Source organism: Vulpes lagopus, chromosome 21, assembly GCF_018345385.1.
Source record: "Vulpes lagopus strain Blue_001 chromosome 21, ASM1834538v1, whole genome shotgun sequence".
NCBI classification, from domain to species: domain Eukaryota; kingdom Metazoa; phylum Chordata; class Mammalia; order Carnivora; family Canidae; genus Vulpes; species Vulpes lagopus.
In genome coordinates, this window is record NC_054844.1 from 45,436,742 (window position 1) to 45,454,200 (window position 17,459).

The 17,459-nt window shown below is 36.8% G+C and overlaps 2 protein-coding genes across 2 annotated transcripts; both read left to right on the plus strand.

Moving 5' to 3' along the window:
* The first annotated feature begins 3,164 nt into the window (after positions 1–3,164).
* Positions 3,165–4,100, plus strand: LOC121479850 (olfactory receptor 12-like). Its single transcript, XM_041735713.1, has one exon. The coding sequence runs from the start codon at positions 3,165–3,167 to the stop codon at positions 4,098–4,100; it is 936 nt and encodes a 311-aa protein (XP_041591647.1).
* Positions 4,101–15,699: 11,599 nt separating this feature from the next.
* LOC121479826 (olfactory receptor 9K2-like) lies at positions 15,700–16,641 on the plus strand. The gene has a single exon (XM_041735623.1). The coding sequence runs from the start codon at positions 15,700–15,702 to the stop codon at positions 16,639–16,641; it is 942 nt and encodes a 313-aa protein (XP_041591557.1).
* Positions 16,642–17,459: the final 818 nt, after the last annotated feature.

Below are 17,459 nucleotides of genomic sequence, written 5' to 3' on the forward strand. Positions count from 1 at the left end.
CAATCCATGAGCATGGAATGTTTTTCCATCTCTTTGTGTCTTCCTCAATTTCTTTCAGAAGTTTTCTGTAGTTTTTAGGATATAGATCCTTTCCCTCTTTGGTGAGGTTTATTCCTAGGTATCTTATGCTTTTGGGTGCAATTGTAAATGGGATTGACTCCTTAATTTCTCTTTCTTCAGTCTCATTGTTAGTGTATAGAAATGCCACTGACTTCTGGGCATTGATTTTGTATCCTGCCATGCTACCAAATTGCTGTATGAGTTCTAGCAATCTTGGGGTGGAGGCTTTTGGGTTTTCTATGTAGAGTATCATGTCATCAGCGAAGAGGGAGAGTTTGACTTCTTCTTTGCCAATTTGAATGCCTTTAATGTCTTTTTGTTGTCTGATTGCTGAGGCTAGGACTTCTAGTACTATGTTGAATAGCAGTGGTGAGAGTGGACATCCCTGTCTTGTTCCTGATCTTAGGGGAAAGGCTCCCAGTGCTTCCCCACTGAGAATTATATTTCCTGTGGGCTTTTCATAGATGACTTTTAAGATGCTGAGGAATGTTCCCTCTATCCTTACACTCTGAAGAGCTTTGATCAGTAATGGATACTGTATTTTGTCAAAATAATGCCAGATTTCAGGTTGTACTACAAAGCTGTGGACAGTGTGGTACTGGCACAAAAACAGACACATAGATCAATGGAACAGAATAGAGAATCCAGAAGTGGACCCTCAACTTTATGGTCAACTAATATTCAATAAAGGAGGAAAGACTATCCACTGGATAAAAGACAGTCTCTTCAATAAATGGTGCTGGGAAAATTGGACATCCACATGCAGAAGAATGAAACTAGACCACTCTCTTGCACCAGACACAAAGATAAATTCAAAATGGATGAAAGATCTAAATGTGAGACATGATTTCATCAAAATCCAAGAGGAGAACCCTTTTTGAACTCGGCCACAGCAACTTCTTGCAAGATACATCCACGAAGGCAAAAGAAACAAAAGCAAAAATGAACTATTGGGACTTCATCAAGATAAGAAGCTTTTGCACAAAAAAAAAAAAAAAAAAAGAAGCTTCTGCACAGCAAAGGATACAGTCAACAAAACTAAAAGACAACCTACAGAATGGGAGAAGACATTTGCAAATGACCTATCAGATAAAGGGCTAGTATCCAAGATCTATAAAGAACCTATTCAACTCAACAGCAAAGAAACAAACAATCCAATCATGAAATGGGCAAAAGACATGAACAGAAATCTCACAGAGGAAGACATAGACATGGCCAACATGCACATGAGAAAATGCTCCACATCACTTGCCATCAGGGAAACGCAAATCAAAACCACCATGAGATCCCACCTCGCCCCAGTGAGAATGGGGAAAATTAACAAGGCAGGAAACCACAAATGTTGGAGAGGATGTGACGAAAGGGGAACCTTCCTGCACTGTTGGTGGGAATGTGAACTGGTGCAACCACTCTGGAAAACTGTTTGGGGTTCCTCAAAGAGTTAAAAATAGACCTGCCCTATGACCCAGCAATTGCACTGCTGGGGATTTACCCCAAAGATACAGATGCAATGAAACACCGGGACACCTGCACCCCGATGTTTCTAGCAGCCTTGTCCACAATAGCCAAACTGTGGAAGGAGCCTCAGTGTCCTCAGTGTTTTTTTTTTTTTTTAATTTAAATGGCAAGTTTATTGTTGCCATTGCATCAATCCAGAACTCTTTTTCAGGCTCAAAGGGTGAAAAGGAATGATATCAAACAAATGCTAGACAGCATTAACAGAAAGTTTTTTCAGACTCTTGGTCATAAAGTTCTTATGGTTCACAATGAATTAGAGAGTAGACATTTTTGATTACCCAGCTACCTCCAAGCAAACTGAACACTGTCTAATAGAACACTGACTGGTTGCATACAGCATCCAAAACCAATGCTGGAACAAGTGGTAGAGTTATAAAAGGATATACATGAACATTTCTTAAAAGCACGTATGATAGTATCTAAGATCTTTATATTGTTTAGGAAAGCACTGGCACAGGTTTGGTTCTCAAGAATTAACATGCAGCAAAGTATCTATTCCACAGCTTTCCCCCTGGATCTGCCCAGTTTTCTCAAAAATCCATAGTGCTGGTCATCCACGGGGACAGGAGCAAAGCCACTGAAGAAATAAAAGTTTAAATCCTACTGGTGACGGGAATACACTCATCTTTGTATAGAAACAATAGTCTAGGGATCCCTGGGTGGCGCAGCGGTTTGGCGCCTGCCTTTGGCCCAGGGCGCGATCCTGGAGACCCGGGATCGAATCCCACATCAGGCTCCCGGTGCATGGAGCCTGCTTCTCCCTCCGCCTGTGTCTCTGCCTCTCTCTCTCTCTCTGTGACTATCATAAATAAATAAGAAAATTTAAAAAAAAAAAAAAGAAACAATAGTCTACTAACTAGTATCTAATATTTCAAGAATGCTTGGTTTATCACTGTATAGATATTGAAATCTGAGGGTATGCTGGAGTACTGGCTAAGTCCATCAATCTCTAGCTGCCAGGAAAGCATTTCAGATCTACTGGCAGCTGGGAACAAGTGCTTCTGGCCGCTCTTTGTGTTTTCTGCTGCTCAGTTGTGATGGGAAGCTAGCCAAACAAAATGGTGGTATATGTTCTTTCCAAAAGGAGGAGTGCTTAAGTGCCTTCTATTGTTTTGGTTGTCCTTGTTTGTTATTGGTGCCAAATTTAAAGAGGAAAATACTTACGCATAAATAAAAAATAAATTTATTATTAAAAAAGAAGTGTATCTCAAAAGGGTGACCAATCAGATTAAATTATTTACTAGGAAGACTTTTTTTAATAAATTTATTTTTTATTGGTGTTCAATTTGCCAACATACAGAATAACACCCAGTGCTCATCCCGTCAAGCACCCCCTTCAGTGCCCGTCACCCAGTCACCCCCACCCCCCGCCCACCTCCCCTTCCACCACCCCTAGTTCATTTAGAGACTTCTTAAAAGACACCAGTCTGTTTTTAAAAAACAGATATTGCTTTTTGTCATTTATTGGGGACAACATGATGAAATTTTTCCATGCTGGTTTTAGTTATTTTTTTACTAAAACGAGTATTCCGATCACTCGTTTCTTTCATGTTTACCACCTCTCCAGTTCCCCCTGCATCTCAGCCATGAAGAGCAAGCTGAGCCGGAATTCCTCAGGAGTGACTGAGTTCATTCTGCTGGGCTTCAGAACAGCTCCAGCCATACAGATCCTCTTATTCCTATTCTTCTTGCTGGTCTACGTGGTCACTGTGGTGGGAAATGTCAGCATGATAATTGTCATCAGGATGGACGCAAGGCTTCACACGCCTATGTATTTCTTCCTTAGACACTTGTCCTATGTAGATCTCTGCTACTCCACAGTCATTGCTCCCAAAACTTTAGCCAACTTCCTGTCTCATGAAAAGAAGATTTCCTACAATGGCTGTGCAGCCCAGTTTTTCTTCTTTGCTCTGTTTGTCACAACTGAAAGCATTCTTTTGGCTGTCATGGCCTTCGATCGATTCTCAGCCATTTGCTCCCCTCTCCTTTACCCTGTGCACATGTCCCAGAAAGTGTGCACTCAGCTGGTGACTGGCTCCTACATCTGTGGAGGCCTCAACTCCATGGTCCACACAGGATTCACCTTCAGCTTGCGTTTCTGTGGAGAAAACCGCCTGGACCACTTCTTCTGTGACGTCCCAGCCCTGATCAAGATCTCATGTGTAGACACGTCTGTGAACGAGATGGTGCTGTTCATCCTCTCCGCCCTCATCATTGTCACCACCACGACTGTCATCCTGGTTTCCTATGCTTACATACTCTCCGCTGTCCTGAAGATCCCCTCCACCCACGGCAGGGGTAAGACCTTCTCCACCTGTGGCTCCCACATGGCCACGGTGACTTTGTTCTATGGGACCGTGTTCTTCATGTACGCCCAGCCCGGGGCCATCTCCTCCCCAGGGCAAAACAAGGTCGTGGCTGTGCTCTACACACTCATCATCCCAATGCTAAACCCTCTGATATACAGTCTGAGAAACAGAGACGTGAAAGATGCTGTGAGAAGAGTGCTGCACAGGAAGTGATCCCTTCCTGCCCTGGGTCAGACCGTGATGCAGTGGCACAGTCGCTTCCCAAGCATCCCAGTTATCCTTGTACTTGGAGAATTAGTTTATCAAGTATATTTTTATATATGGCAACAGATGTTTTTATAAGTGTTACAAAATGGTGTTTCTGTGCTTAGAATATATGAAAGCATTATCTGTTTTCAATTTCTGATGTGATAATATCTTCATTTCAATCTTTAAGAAGTAAATAGTAAAAGAAAAAGTAAACATTAAGGGTTGCTATTTAACATTATTATTTAATAATAATAATTTCTGTTGGTTTATGAAGTTTAGTATTGTGCTCATATAGTCCATTTGAGGCAATCTAGATCATAATTCAAGGTATTTTTGTTCCACGGATTTGCTTGTTGATTTTATGCTGTTATCACATGCTTGTTGCCCAATAAGCTTTAATGCCCTCTAGGGTGACATAGTTTTAAAAAATGTCTCAGCTAGTAATACTTTATATCAGTGAATTTCAGAAATATTTTGCATTTGAAAAATATTTCCTATTTTAGCAGGATTGCATTTAGTAAATAATTGATCTATTTATGATATTCATTTGTAAGAGCAAGTTTATTATTATTGCTGATGATATCAGACAGCACAGGCTAAGTCCATGTCCTGTGACTGCACACAGGTGTTTGAAGGCCTTGGGTGGTTTAAAGACTGAATGGAAGCCATCAATTTATCTCCTTCACTCCACAGATGTAAGGTCACATAAAATACTATGACTCAAGCTTTTAGCACAAGAAAGTATAAATTAGTGGTATTGTGTAGTAGCATTTTTATTACCATCATCATTATCATCTTTTTTATAAGTTTTAGCAGTGTAATGGAATTTATATATTTGAGATCCACACATTTTTTAGTAAACATATTTTATGTATTAGTTGCCGTTGTGACAAGTCTTTATTAGCTTGTATTTTCTAACAGATGATTCTAGGACTTGGAGAACTTTTAAAATTACTATGTTTTTATTTTATATGAGTTCAAATTACTAAAATTTTTCTCAATGCTTAGAGTTTTTCCAATTAAATATTAGATTTAAAGTCTTACTTAGCAGTCAATTTTTGAAGACTTTTAATTAGTACTTTCTTTAAGAGTTGGTATTAAGTAAAAATACTAATTATGTCAGATGCTGTATAAAATATACATATGTTTTCTTACTCCTCACATCAGACTTATGGTGAAGGTGACATTATATGTATCAACTGTATAATCTGTAGTAATTATTCTCCAAGAATAGGAATTGTATCTCAGAAGAATTAAGTACTGTGCTCAAGTTCACATTGTCAGTAGCTAGCAATCAAGGCAAAGGTTGAAACATAACTTTTTTTTTTTTTTTGAAACAGAACTTTCTGATTCTGAAGCCCTTAGAGGTAAAACTTATGTGACATTGGTTCAGTGAAAGTTTTATCCTACATGTTTTTTTAATATCATAAAGGTATTTGTTAACTCAAATGTATTAATAATGATGTTCAGCTCTCTCTATTTTCATTGATTTTTGTTTATATATTACAAACTGAATGTATTTAAGTATCATTTGTGGTTTTGGTCATTTTCTCCATTACAATACTTTTTGCTTTATTGTGTTATATAATACATGACAATTAATTACATATTGCATTAATATAGATTCATTTCTTGTTATATATACAAGTGCTTTATGCAGAATTTTACCTTATTTAATATCAAGATCACATTTGACTTTTTAAAAAAAATTTATCTAGTCTATCTTAACTTTGATTTTTCTCTTTTTTATATGGCATTTTATATAAATGTGACATTTTATAAGTCAAGTTTCTCCTACCCCAATAGAAATGCAATTTTCTTAAGTTGTGGGTAGTGTATCTCATTTACATTCATTATTATAATCTATTATTTTTCTTCCTTTTTTCATTGTAATATTTTCTTGTTTTATGTATATTTCTCTTTTTTATGTGTTTTTGATAAAATAATATTTCAGCTATTTTTGTCTTTAAGCCTATATCACATCACTTTTGTCTATGTTTAGCAAATAAGTGTCACATTTTTATCTTTCAAATCTTAAGATACAACTAATTATTATAACTCCTCTTTTGTGAATAGTAGGTTTGCAGGCTTGTGAAATTATAATTGCCCTGTAGTTGTTCTTATATTAGAAATGAATGATCTTTTTTCCAGAAAACATTATTTTATCATTTAACGTATAAGAAATATGAGATCACTGTAATTCTACAGATATTTAAAATTCTGTGTCCTATATACTCATATGTGGAAAATAGTCTATTATTTTAATTCTTAAAACTCAACTCACATTTATGAGAATCATATATTCCTCTATGCTTTCTCATCTTTTCTATTGCCTTTTAAAATGTATCAATTTTATTTTTGTTTCTGGGAATAGCTAGTGAACGTCTCCATAGCAAAGACCATATTTTCTCCAGTGAGTCTTTCTAAAGCCTTCTTAGCATTTCTTTGACTTATTAAATTTCCTTTCCTGTAAACACATTAAAATTACTAAGAAAAACAGTTCTAGAGGCTCTTGGGTTTCTCAGTCAGTTGAGTGTCTGACTCCTGGTTTCAGCTCAGGTCATGGTCTCCTGGGTCATGGGCTCTGTGCTCAGTGGGGAGCCTGCTTGGGGATTTGCTCCCTCTGCCACAACCCCACTCGCTCTTGCTCTCTCTCTGAAATAAATAAATCTTTAAAAGCAAAGAAAAAGAGTATATCAAACATGAGCAAACAGATTGCAAAATAAAAAGAATGTTATGATCCAGGCAAAGATGTACAGAACTGCTCAGGATTTCTGGAGAGTTCTGGCTCCAGAAGCAAACCCTGGCTACAGCCGCAGTTTGCTGCCATCTCGTGGGCGCTTCAGTTAAATCTAAAGAATCGGGGTCCTGTGATAGCATGAAACTTCTAGAACACTGGGTAATTGAGCAAAGTATTTTTCAGTTGCAGATTTACCCTCCTATCCAAAAGCAGAGCATTCTTATAAAACCTCTCCTAAGCCCAAATGGCATAAATCAAAGAAGCAATTAACATCAATTGATATGTAACATATATATATAATATAATTTTTTACCATTCTCAGACCCAAAAAATAAACTCTCAGATTTTTCTAATACCTTATGATACTTTATTTTGTGCATCTTGCTAACAGATGCACAAAATAAACTCAGACGAAGCACAGATGCTCACAGACAAGTTAAAGTTATGGTGGCTTGATGCTGAGATGCTGACTATAGTTCCCCGGGAAGGAGCTTGGCTGCGCCTCTAGAATGGTTTGCTGCAAAACAAACACCGAATGCTATTTTAAGTTTTCACCTTTTTTTATTAAAGGAAAATTCTTTTTGGATATATTTTGTTTAGTGTAGTGAAAACATTTGCTAATTCAGTTCCTTCATAAAAGCAAATTGGCTTAATAAAAACTTTCAGAAACACCAAATGTCTGTATTGATTGTTCTGAGTAAGGGAGATTGGTTGGAAATAACTGGAAATGGGCAAGGTCACCCTATACCTTGGTCAGAGTAAGTCCAGTTCTATCTGTTTTATTTTCCTAGCCAAAATAAATTTCTTTCCCCGTCTGCTTAAAAAAGCAGGAAAGCAGTTATTTTAGGGCAGGTTTTTTTTTTTTTTTTTTTAATGATCAGTTTACCTAAGGGTCTCCCTAGGTATGGTCAATTTTGCATATGCATTGCTTTTCATCAAACATTGAAGAGTCACTAATGGAAACTAAACCTAAATTTCCTACAGATAAAAATGATGAAGTGCCTGCACCAACTGTCTGATGTTCAGGGAAGAAAGTTAACATTTTCATTCCCTCACCCCCTTTTTTTTTTTTTGAAGAATAGTTTCATTCTCTGAAGACCATATTCTGTTAGGAGTTGCTTCTCTTGGTTCTCAGCATTTTCTATTTCATCCACAAGAAAAAAACTTGACATATATATGACCAGTTAAATTGTGGCAACAGAACCAAGGTAATACAATGGGGAAAGGGCAGTCCTTTCAATACATGGTGTTCGGGAAACTGGACTTCCACATGCAGAAGACTGAAATTGTGCCATTATTTTACACAATACAGAAAAACTAACTTGAACATAAGACCAGAAATTCCAAAGCTCCGAGAAGAAAACACATGCAGTAAGTTCCTTCGCATTGATCTCAGTGTTGATTTTCTGGATTTGAAAGCAAAGATGTGAAAAGCAGAAATAAACAAGTGGAACTACAACAAACTAAAAAGCTTCTGCACAGCAAAAGAGGTCATTAACAAAATGAAAAGGCAACTTACTGATTGGGACAAAATATTTGCAGATCATCTATAAGATGCTCATATCCAAAATATGTAAAAGTAAAAGAACATACAGTTCAATAGTAAAAGAATAATTCAATTTAAAAAAAATTGGAAGAGGATCTGAATACATAATTTCCAAAGATGGAAATACAGATGACCTACAGGTGCATGAAAAGTTGCACAATATTGCTAATCATCAGGGAGATGTAAATCAAAACGACAACGAGGGCACCTAGGTGGCTCAGTCTAGTAAGCATCTGTCTTTGACTCAGGTTGTGATCCCAGGTCTTGGGATTGAGCCCTGTGTCAGGCTCCCTGCTTGATGGAGAGTCTGCTTCTCCCTCTCCCTCCACCTGCCACTCCCCTTGCTTGTGCTCTCTCTCTCTCTCTCTCTGTCAAATAAATACATTAAATCTTAAAAAGAAGGCAACACAACAAGATATTACCTCATACCTGTTAGAATGTTAGAGTGTCTATTACCAAACAGACAATAAATAATGTGTTGACAGGCATGTGGAGCAAGGGAACTCTTGAGCACTGATGGTGAGAATGTAAATTGGTGCAGCCACTATGGAAAACAGTATGGAGGTTCTTCAAAAAATTGAAAGTAAAATTTTTCATATGATCTAGTAATTCCACTTCTGAATATTTATTTGAAGAATACAAAAACACTAGCTTGAAAAAATATATACATCATCATGTACATTGTAGCATTATTTCCTATAGCCAAGATATGGAAACAACCTAAGTGTCTTTCAGTGGATGAATGGATAAAGAAAATTTGTATAAACATATGAAAATTTTACATATGTATAAATATATAAAAATATGTAAATATATTATGTATCATGGAATACTACTCAGTCATTAAAAAAGTGGAATTTTGCCATTTGCAGCAACATGGTTGGACCTTGAGGGTATTATGCTAAGTGAAATAAGTCAGACAGAGAAAGATAAATACCATATAATATCAATTACATGTGGAATCTTTAAAAAACAACTCAAAAATACACAGAAAAGATTGGTGGTTGCTAGAGGTGGGGTACAAGTAGTTGGCAAGATGGATCAAAATGGCTTAAACCTACAGAATTCCAGTTATATAATAAATAAGTCCTGGGGATATAAGGCACAGCATATTGACTACAGTTAATAATATCGTATATTTGAAAGTTACCAAGAGAATGATCTTGACATTTCTCATCGCAAAAGAAAAAAAATTTGTAATCCTCTATGTTGATGGAATTGAACTAGAGTTACTGTGGTGATCACTTTCTAACACATACACATTAAATTATTACATCGTGCACCTACAACTAATATAATGTACATAAATTATATTATAGTTAAAAATGTGATTACAAGAAATTTAAAAAAATCTGCAGTGATCAAAATCGCTATAATAATTCTGTGATTGAACTAAATATGATTTGTTCTGGAAGTCTTCAAGGTGGGAAAGTCTCTTGCAATGTAAGTAAAATAAGATCCCCCGTGTTAGGTGTTGACTTAATTGATAAAATTATAGACAACCTAATGTCATGTTTTGTTTTGTCATCCATTGGCACACATTGGCATCCACAGAGTCCTCATGCTTTTTGGAAGAAATTTGAAAAAGTCCAAGTCAAATTAATTCATATTTTCAGCTAAAAGAAAATATTCACTCAATTCTTAATTTCCTTTTAACAAAATTATAAATATATGCATCTCTGTCGTTCCTTGGAGCAGTCTGAATGAACAGCCCCTCTCCCAGGTTCTGGGATCAACTGTGCAACTCTTTTGAACAATAAGATGTTCTCCACAGAGAGAACCAGCAGAGAATTCAGGGTCAAATGATTATCTCCCTAGAGACAAAGAGGTCTTCAATGACCGTGGATGATTTGACTGGATCAAGATTATAAGACTCTCCAAGACAGTGTTTGCCTTTATTCATTATCTTTTGTTTCTGACAATTAAACATCACAGAGTATTTGTAAATAGGTGACAGTAGGGTTCCTAATAGGTGTAGCCTTCCTGGGCATATGGAGGAGAGGTTCCTCAAAGAAAGGTATTTCAACACTCCCTAAAGAAATCACACCTTCTTTTTCTTTTTTTTTTTTTTTGGTGAGCCATCTCTTTCATCTAATGCATCTTGGTAGAAAAGTTTACTTCAGTACAATTGTACCGTGTAGATAATGTACATAATGCAGTGCTGACTTTTTAGAGAGGGAAAACCTTTAAATCTTGGCAAGTGAAAATGGGACATATTACCTTATTTTTACTTTTTTAAAAAAAATTTTAATTCCAGTGTAGTTAACATACAGTATATATTAGTTTCCGATGTCCCATACAATGATTCAACAGTTCCATATACTACTTAGTGCTTGTCACCTTTCACCTATTTCACCCATCCCTCTACCCACCACCACCCCTCTGGTAACCACCTATTTGTTCTCTCTAGTTAACTGTGCTTTTTGGTTTGTCTTTTTCCTCCTCTTCGGTTTGTTTGTTTTGTTTCTTAAATTCCATGTGTAAGTTAAATCATATGTTATTTGTCTTTCTCTGACTGGCTCATTTCACTTAGCATAATACTCCCTACATCTGTCCATGTTGTTGCAAGTGGCAAGATTTCATTCTTTTTTATGGCTGAATAATATTCCATGGTATATAAATACCACAACTTCTTTATCCATTTATCTGTACATAGACACTTGGGCTACTACCATAATTTGGCCATTATAAATAATGCTGCAATAAACTTGGGGTGCATGTATCCCTTTGAATTAGTGTTTTTGTATTTTTTTTTTTGGTAAATACCCACTAGTGCAATTATTGGATCATAGAGTAGTTATATTTTTTGAGGAAGCTCCATACTATCTTCTACAGTGAATGCACCAGTTTGCATTCCCGCAACAGTACACAAGGATTTCTTTTTATCCACATCCTTGCCAACACTTGTTATTTTTTGCGTTTTTTTTTAAACCATTCTGTCAAGAGTGAGGTGATATCTCATTGTGGTTTTGATTTGCATTGCCCTGATGATGAGTGATGTTGAGCATCTTTTTATGTGTCTGTTGGCCATTTGTATGTTCTGTTTGGAGAAATGTCTGTCCACATCTTCTGCCCATTTTTAAATTGAATTATTTGGGGTTTATTTTGTGTGTGTGTGTGTGTGTTGAGTTTCATAAGTTCTTTATACTTTGAATATAATCCTTGATTGAATACATCATTTGCAAATATCTTCTCCCATGCAGTACCCACTTTTAGTTTTGGTGGTTGTTTCCTTCACTGTGCAGAAGTTTTTTATTTTGATGTACATGAATAGTTTTTTGTTTGTTTGCTTGTTTGTTTTTGTTTGCCTTGCCTCAGGAGACATGACTAGAAGGATTTTGCTGTGACCAATATCAGAGAAATAAATACCTGTGTTCTCTTCTAGATTTTATTGGTTTCAAGTCTCACACTTTGGTTCTTAGTCTAGAAAGTGGGAAATACTTAAAAAGTAAAGATTTAAGAAAGTCTTAAAAATCAGCTAATTAATAATCTTAATTTCCTATACAAACCTCTTTTGCTATGTAATATAACATAACCATGGATATGGCACTAGAGAGCAAAGTTTTGGGGGCCAAAATGCCTACTACAGTTCAGTTCTTGTACCAGAGAAGACATCATGTTTGACAGGTTTCCACACAAGCTTCTAGGAAGAGTGGGTAGCAGTGGCAGCGTAGTTATTGGATCTCCCTAAACATCCACACGAAAACAGAGAGATATCTAGAGAGCAAAACCAAATCTCATGGAGTTTTACCACAAATTTAGATGAAAATGCACTGCTACAAATCTCCAAGTACAAGAAAGTGAGAACAAACCACCAACAGTCTCAAGACCTGAATGTTATTAGCCACTGTGTAGGACAAAGCAAATCAACAATGGGGTTTCTAAATATACAACAGCAGAGAAAAAATAAAAATATCCAGCAGATATCCACTGGAAAGTGTGGCAGACCAGTTTGAGAACAGGAGCTGAAACAGGGAGAAGTTCTCCCCATTAGAATGAGTAGTGTATACCAGGGACCCAGACCTACTTATTAGTACTCTTGATTATTGATATTAATTATGAATACACTGGTAACATCATCTCTAATGTATTTTATTCAGTTGGAAGTCATTTAGCAGAGTAAGATCTGATGAGAAAATAGGGACATTGAACCCAGACAATACAATACTGTGAGCTGTCATGTAAAAGCATCAGTGGATAAATTCTGTGTGATTGAAGAAGGCAAAAATTAAACTGAGGAATGTAAAATATATTATCTCAATCTTAAAACAAGTTTTTTTTTCTAATAAGAATATATGAAAAGAGATCTAGAGTTAAGTCAAGGTGAGTAATAAGAGCAAATATAATCCATTCTTTTTGTCTCTTCTATGTGGGCCTCATGGGATGGACGTGCAGCCTGCCATTGTTATCATCCCATAATTGACTTATTCTTACTTCTTTCTGAGGGACTCCTTTCTACCCAATCCATGCTGTAATTACTTGAAATGCTTGCAATAGAGCTAACTAAGGGCACCAGGACTCCTCTGCCACGTTCTCCAGGCCATCAGGGACTCCTTTATTCACTGGTGATTTTGTCTTTGCCTTGCTTAAATTCCCATTTGCTGTCACCTGCCTCAGTCCAAAGCCTGTGAGAAACCCTAGTGCAGGAGAGGCATGCTCATGCAGGGTGGCTCTACAGCTTCAGGGGAATTTTCTTTCAGTTTCTACAAAGAAACATTCACTGGGCTGGAGGAGACCTCATTAGATCACCTCTTCCATCCTCTTGTCTCTCCAAAGGTACAAAATTACAGGGGATATTCAGGCAGAAACACTACTAAGGATACAAAAAGATACCCTGAATTGAAGAAGAGGGTATTAGTAATCCACAAGCAGAGCATAAAACAGATTAAAACTGTGTATTTCAAAGCAAGATTTTATGTCTTGTGTGAAATGTCAATTTTAAAAAATGTTAAATTTTGACATCATCTTTAATTTCCTTTGTATGATTTTATGAAATTTTTTTTGCATTTCTAGAATTAAGCACAATAGCTTTGGTATCCTTGCATCTACCATTAGAGAATTATTCAAGAAAAGTAAAGAAAGGCGTATTCAGGTAAGAGATGAGATAAATTAATGTTTATTTTAGTCAAGTAATTAGCCATTCATGAGTATGTCTGTGTGCCTCCATGCATAAAAATTATTTTCTGATTGGTGAAATTTATTTGTTACAAATTATAACAAGAAGTGAGTACACACCTCAAAAAAATCATATCCTTTTTCTTGAAGGGCAAATCAAGACATACTGGTTATTTCATAATAAAAAGGTAAGCAGAGAAGAAAATGCAATGCACTCATACTCTGGGAAGAAAGTCCTTTCTGATAGTTGTATTCCCGTATATTGGCTGGCGTACAGTAGGTGATCCGTAGTGTTCAGTGGCTTAATGAATGACTGAATGAATACACATTATTCTCAAAAATGATAATGATCTGGGGTATCCCTGTGTGGCTCAGCGGTTCAGTGCCTGCCTTCAGCCCAGGGCATGATCCTGGAGACCCGGGATCCCACATCGGGCTCCCTGCATGGAGCCTGCTTCTCCCTCGGCCTGTGTCTCTGCCTCTCTCTGTGTGTCTCTCATGAATAAATAAATAAAATCTTAAAAAAATTGATAATGATCTCAAAACAATAATTTCCTGTCATGCTAACCAGCTGATATAGTTTCAGACAATATAATTGGTTAATAACAATGGGAACTGTAAATAAAGCAGAGGAGATTTTCTGCTAAAATACTGCCAGATATCCAGTTGTATGATGTGAATGTGGTAGTTTTGACAAGGCTTCTTACTTTCTCTAAAATCTCTTTTTGTCTCTTCCTTTACTTACCTAATATCTGACGTCTGATGCCTGAAACCCCCCCTGTTAAATCTTTATTCCTTTAAACCTAGTTTTACAACAATACTTATACCAAATCCTTACACAAGTTAACATGGACACTTAGTGCTCATCTCAAAAATAGATTTAATTAAGATTATTTCAGCGGATTGCAGTTTGTCACGGGAGCAGTGGGGTGAAAAAGAGGTCTAAGGATCCTATCACTGCCCTGTTGCCAGTTTTTTCTTCTTGTGCACCAAAGTGCTAACATTTTTAGGAAAGTTAATATGTGGTGAGGAGGAGGAAGATGGGCTGAGAGCAGTAGAAGCTGAGGGACTAGGGCAGGGGATGAGAAAGAGAGACACACATGCCTGAGGGACAATGAGAGCAGACTATGGTGACTTTGCCGTACGTGCCAAACCCAAAAGGAGTACTTTTTAGGTCGTTTCGTGCTTTGAGAAGTCACACTAGCTGTCCCCTCTGTAGGGTGATTTAAATCACAAATGATTTTAAAATATGAAATACAGAAATAGCTGTGTCACTGCATTGAAGAAAACAGTTTCGAAAGTTATAGGAAAAATCAGACTATAAAACTCTGTGACAGATTCAAAATAATTGTTTTGAAAATTTTAATGTTTATGGATATCTCTCAAAATAGAAACATTATAAAATAACTTTTCCACATCTATGTCAATACATTGCTTTGAACTTTCTTTTTCCATTTGCACAGACGTTTAAAATCAAATTGTCCCTTTGACAGATTTGTACAGAGACATGTAGAATTCATGGTCGAGTTCCTGTCGGAACTTTCTTTGTTGAAGAAGGTGATGATGCATTCTGTTTTTCAAGGTTTTTACTTTGGATACCAAACCAAATCTCTAGGTAACCTAAACTCTGACAGACTATTTAAATATTACCGTCTTTTGCAGTCTAATACCTATTCATGGCATTTTAAATCAGTCTTTAATTAGATCCTTCTATTGTAAATTGGAAGCATTATCAAGAATAAAATGAATTTGAAATTATAAATTGAAGATGAGATTGAGTACTATTCACCTCTAAAACCTTCAGACATATTAAACTTACCGTGAAAATTGAGTGAAGAGCTAAACAGGTATAAGGGAATGATGTTTTATGCGAAGCTATCCCATGTGCTATGATGGGAAGGGCATTAGATTTTGGGAGTCACATTAGAAAACTATGGGTTAGGTAACTTACAGGTTATGTGCTGATGGGCCATCACAACATGCCCTAGATTTAGCTTCTATAAAGGGTATTGCAAGTCATACCCAACACAGTTGGACAGCAAGGTGACAATAACAAATTCCAACTGTCTTCCACAAGAGGAAAAGGATATTTTATGACACCAGGAAGTAGGTGAAAAGTTCAATTTTTAACCTTGTCTTGTACCTCTTAGCAGGTTCTTGTCATGAGCGACAAGGGAGCGGGCAACTACTCAGATGTAACTGACTTCACTCTTGTAGGCTTCAGGGTCCGTCCAGAGCTCCACATTCTCCTCTTCCTCCTCTTCCTGCTGGTCTATAGCATGGTCCTTTTGGGGAACTTTAGTATGATTGGCATCATTGTGACTGACTCCCAGCTGAACACACCAATGTATTTCTTTCTAGGCAATCTCTCCTTCATTGACCTCTCCTACTCCACTATTATTGCCCCGAAAGCCATGGTCAACTTCCTATCTGAGAAAAATACTGTCTCTTTTTTGGGGTGTGCCACCCAGCTCTTCTTTTTTACCCTCTTTATTGTAACAGAAGCTTTCATCTTGGCAGTTATGGCCTATGACCGCTTCATCGCCATCTGCAATCCTCTTCTTTATAGTATCCACATGTCAAGACACCTTTGCGCTCAGCTGGTGACTAGCTCCTATCTCTGTGGCTGGGCCAGTTCCATCATCCAAGTCAGCACAACATTCTCAGTGTCTTTCTGTGCTTCCCGAGTCATTGATCACTTCTACTGTGATTCTTACCAAATTGAGAAGATCTCCTGTTCCAATCTCTCTGTAAACAAGATGATATCTCTTTGTTTGGCTGCCTTCATCATTTTGCCCACAATAATTGTTATTGTCGTGTCTTACATGTACATTGTGACCACAGTCCTGAGGATTCCCTCCAGTGAAGGGAGAAAGAAAGCCTTCTCCACCTGCAGCTCCCATTTGGGAGTGGTAAGTTTGCTCTATGGGACAGTCTCCTTTGTGTATCTCACACCTCCAAGCAATCCTGAACTTCGTAAAGTGGCTTCGGTGTTTTACATATTGGTCACGCCCATGTTAAACCCTCTGATCTATTCTCTAAGAAACAAAGATGTCAAACAAGCATTGGGAAAAATCCTGTGGAAGAAAAACACTTTGTATTAGTTCCAGTTTCTTATGACTTCCCCATTAATGGGCTCATTGATAATTTCATCTTGATTTGCTTTTACCATGGTGTCAAGTTTGAGTCAGTGAAGGATCCTTTAAGTTGCCCATCCCACAGATGACTGAATGGTTTTCATGGAAGGAGTAGTAGCAATCCTTCACTCTTTCCTAAGAGCAGTGTTAGACCTTCAGCATCAATGAGATTTGCAGCCATTCTATTAACACATTATACTCTCCACTCGTTGTAGGTAAACTTTTTGATAGTGAGGGTAGTAGGGAAAGGAGGGTTAAATTTTATTATTATTTTCCTTTGGACCTACTTAAATGTTGGGCAGAAAAATTGCTTTGGTAGGATGTTAATCTTAGAATATATAATTTCTTATGATTACAGGAAGTGTCACCCGAAAGTAGGATGATTTCTGAGTTGTAATAAATTATTTTTTTTATAAATCTGTTCACAGGGACCTAATCTGGGGCCCATAATTCTTGATTAGAAGCGATGGTGGAAGAGGTTGTTTGTTTTTTGTGCTGTCATGAATTTAGCTGAACAAATCATTGTTGTTTATATCTGATTGTATTTATTTTTAATATTGTTCTTTATGATCATATCAAAAAGTTGGAGAAAGACATTTCATATCCAATGTTCTAAAAACTGGGCACCCTAATCTAAAAAGAGAACATCTTTAGTACTGATATTCTATCTTGAGGAGACAAAAATTGCATCGAATGCTTCAAATCACATTTGCCAGTTTGTACTGGATAATTTTCTTCTTTGATAATTGCTATTCACATGTTCGAAGGTTTTATTTAGTTTGTAT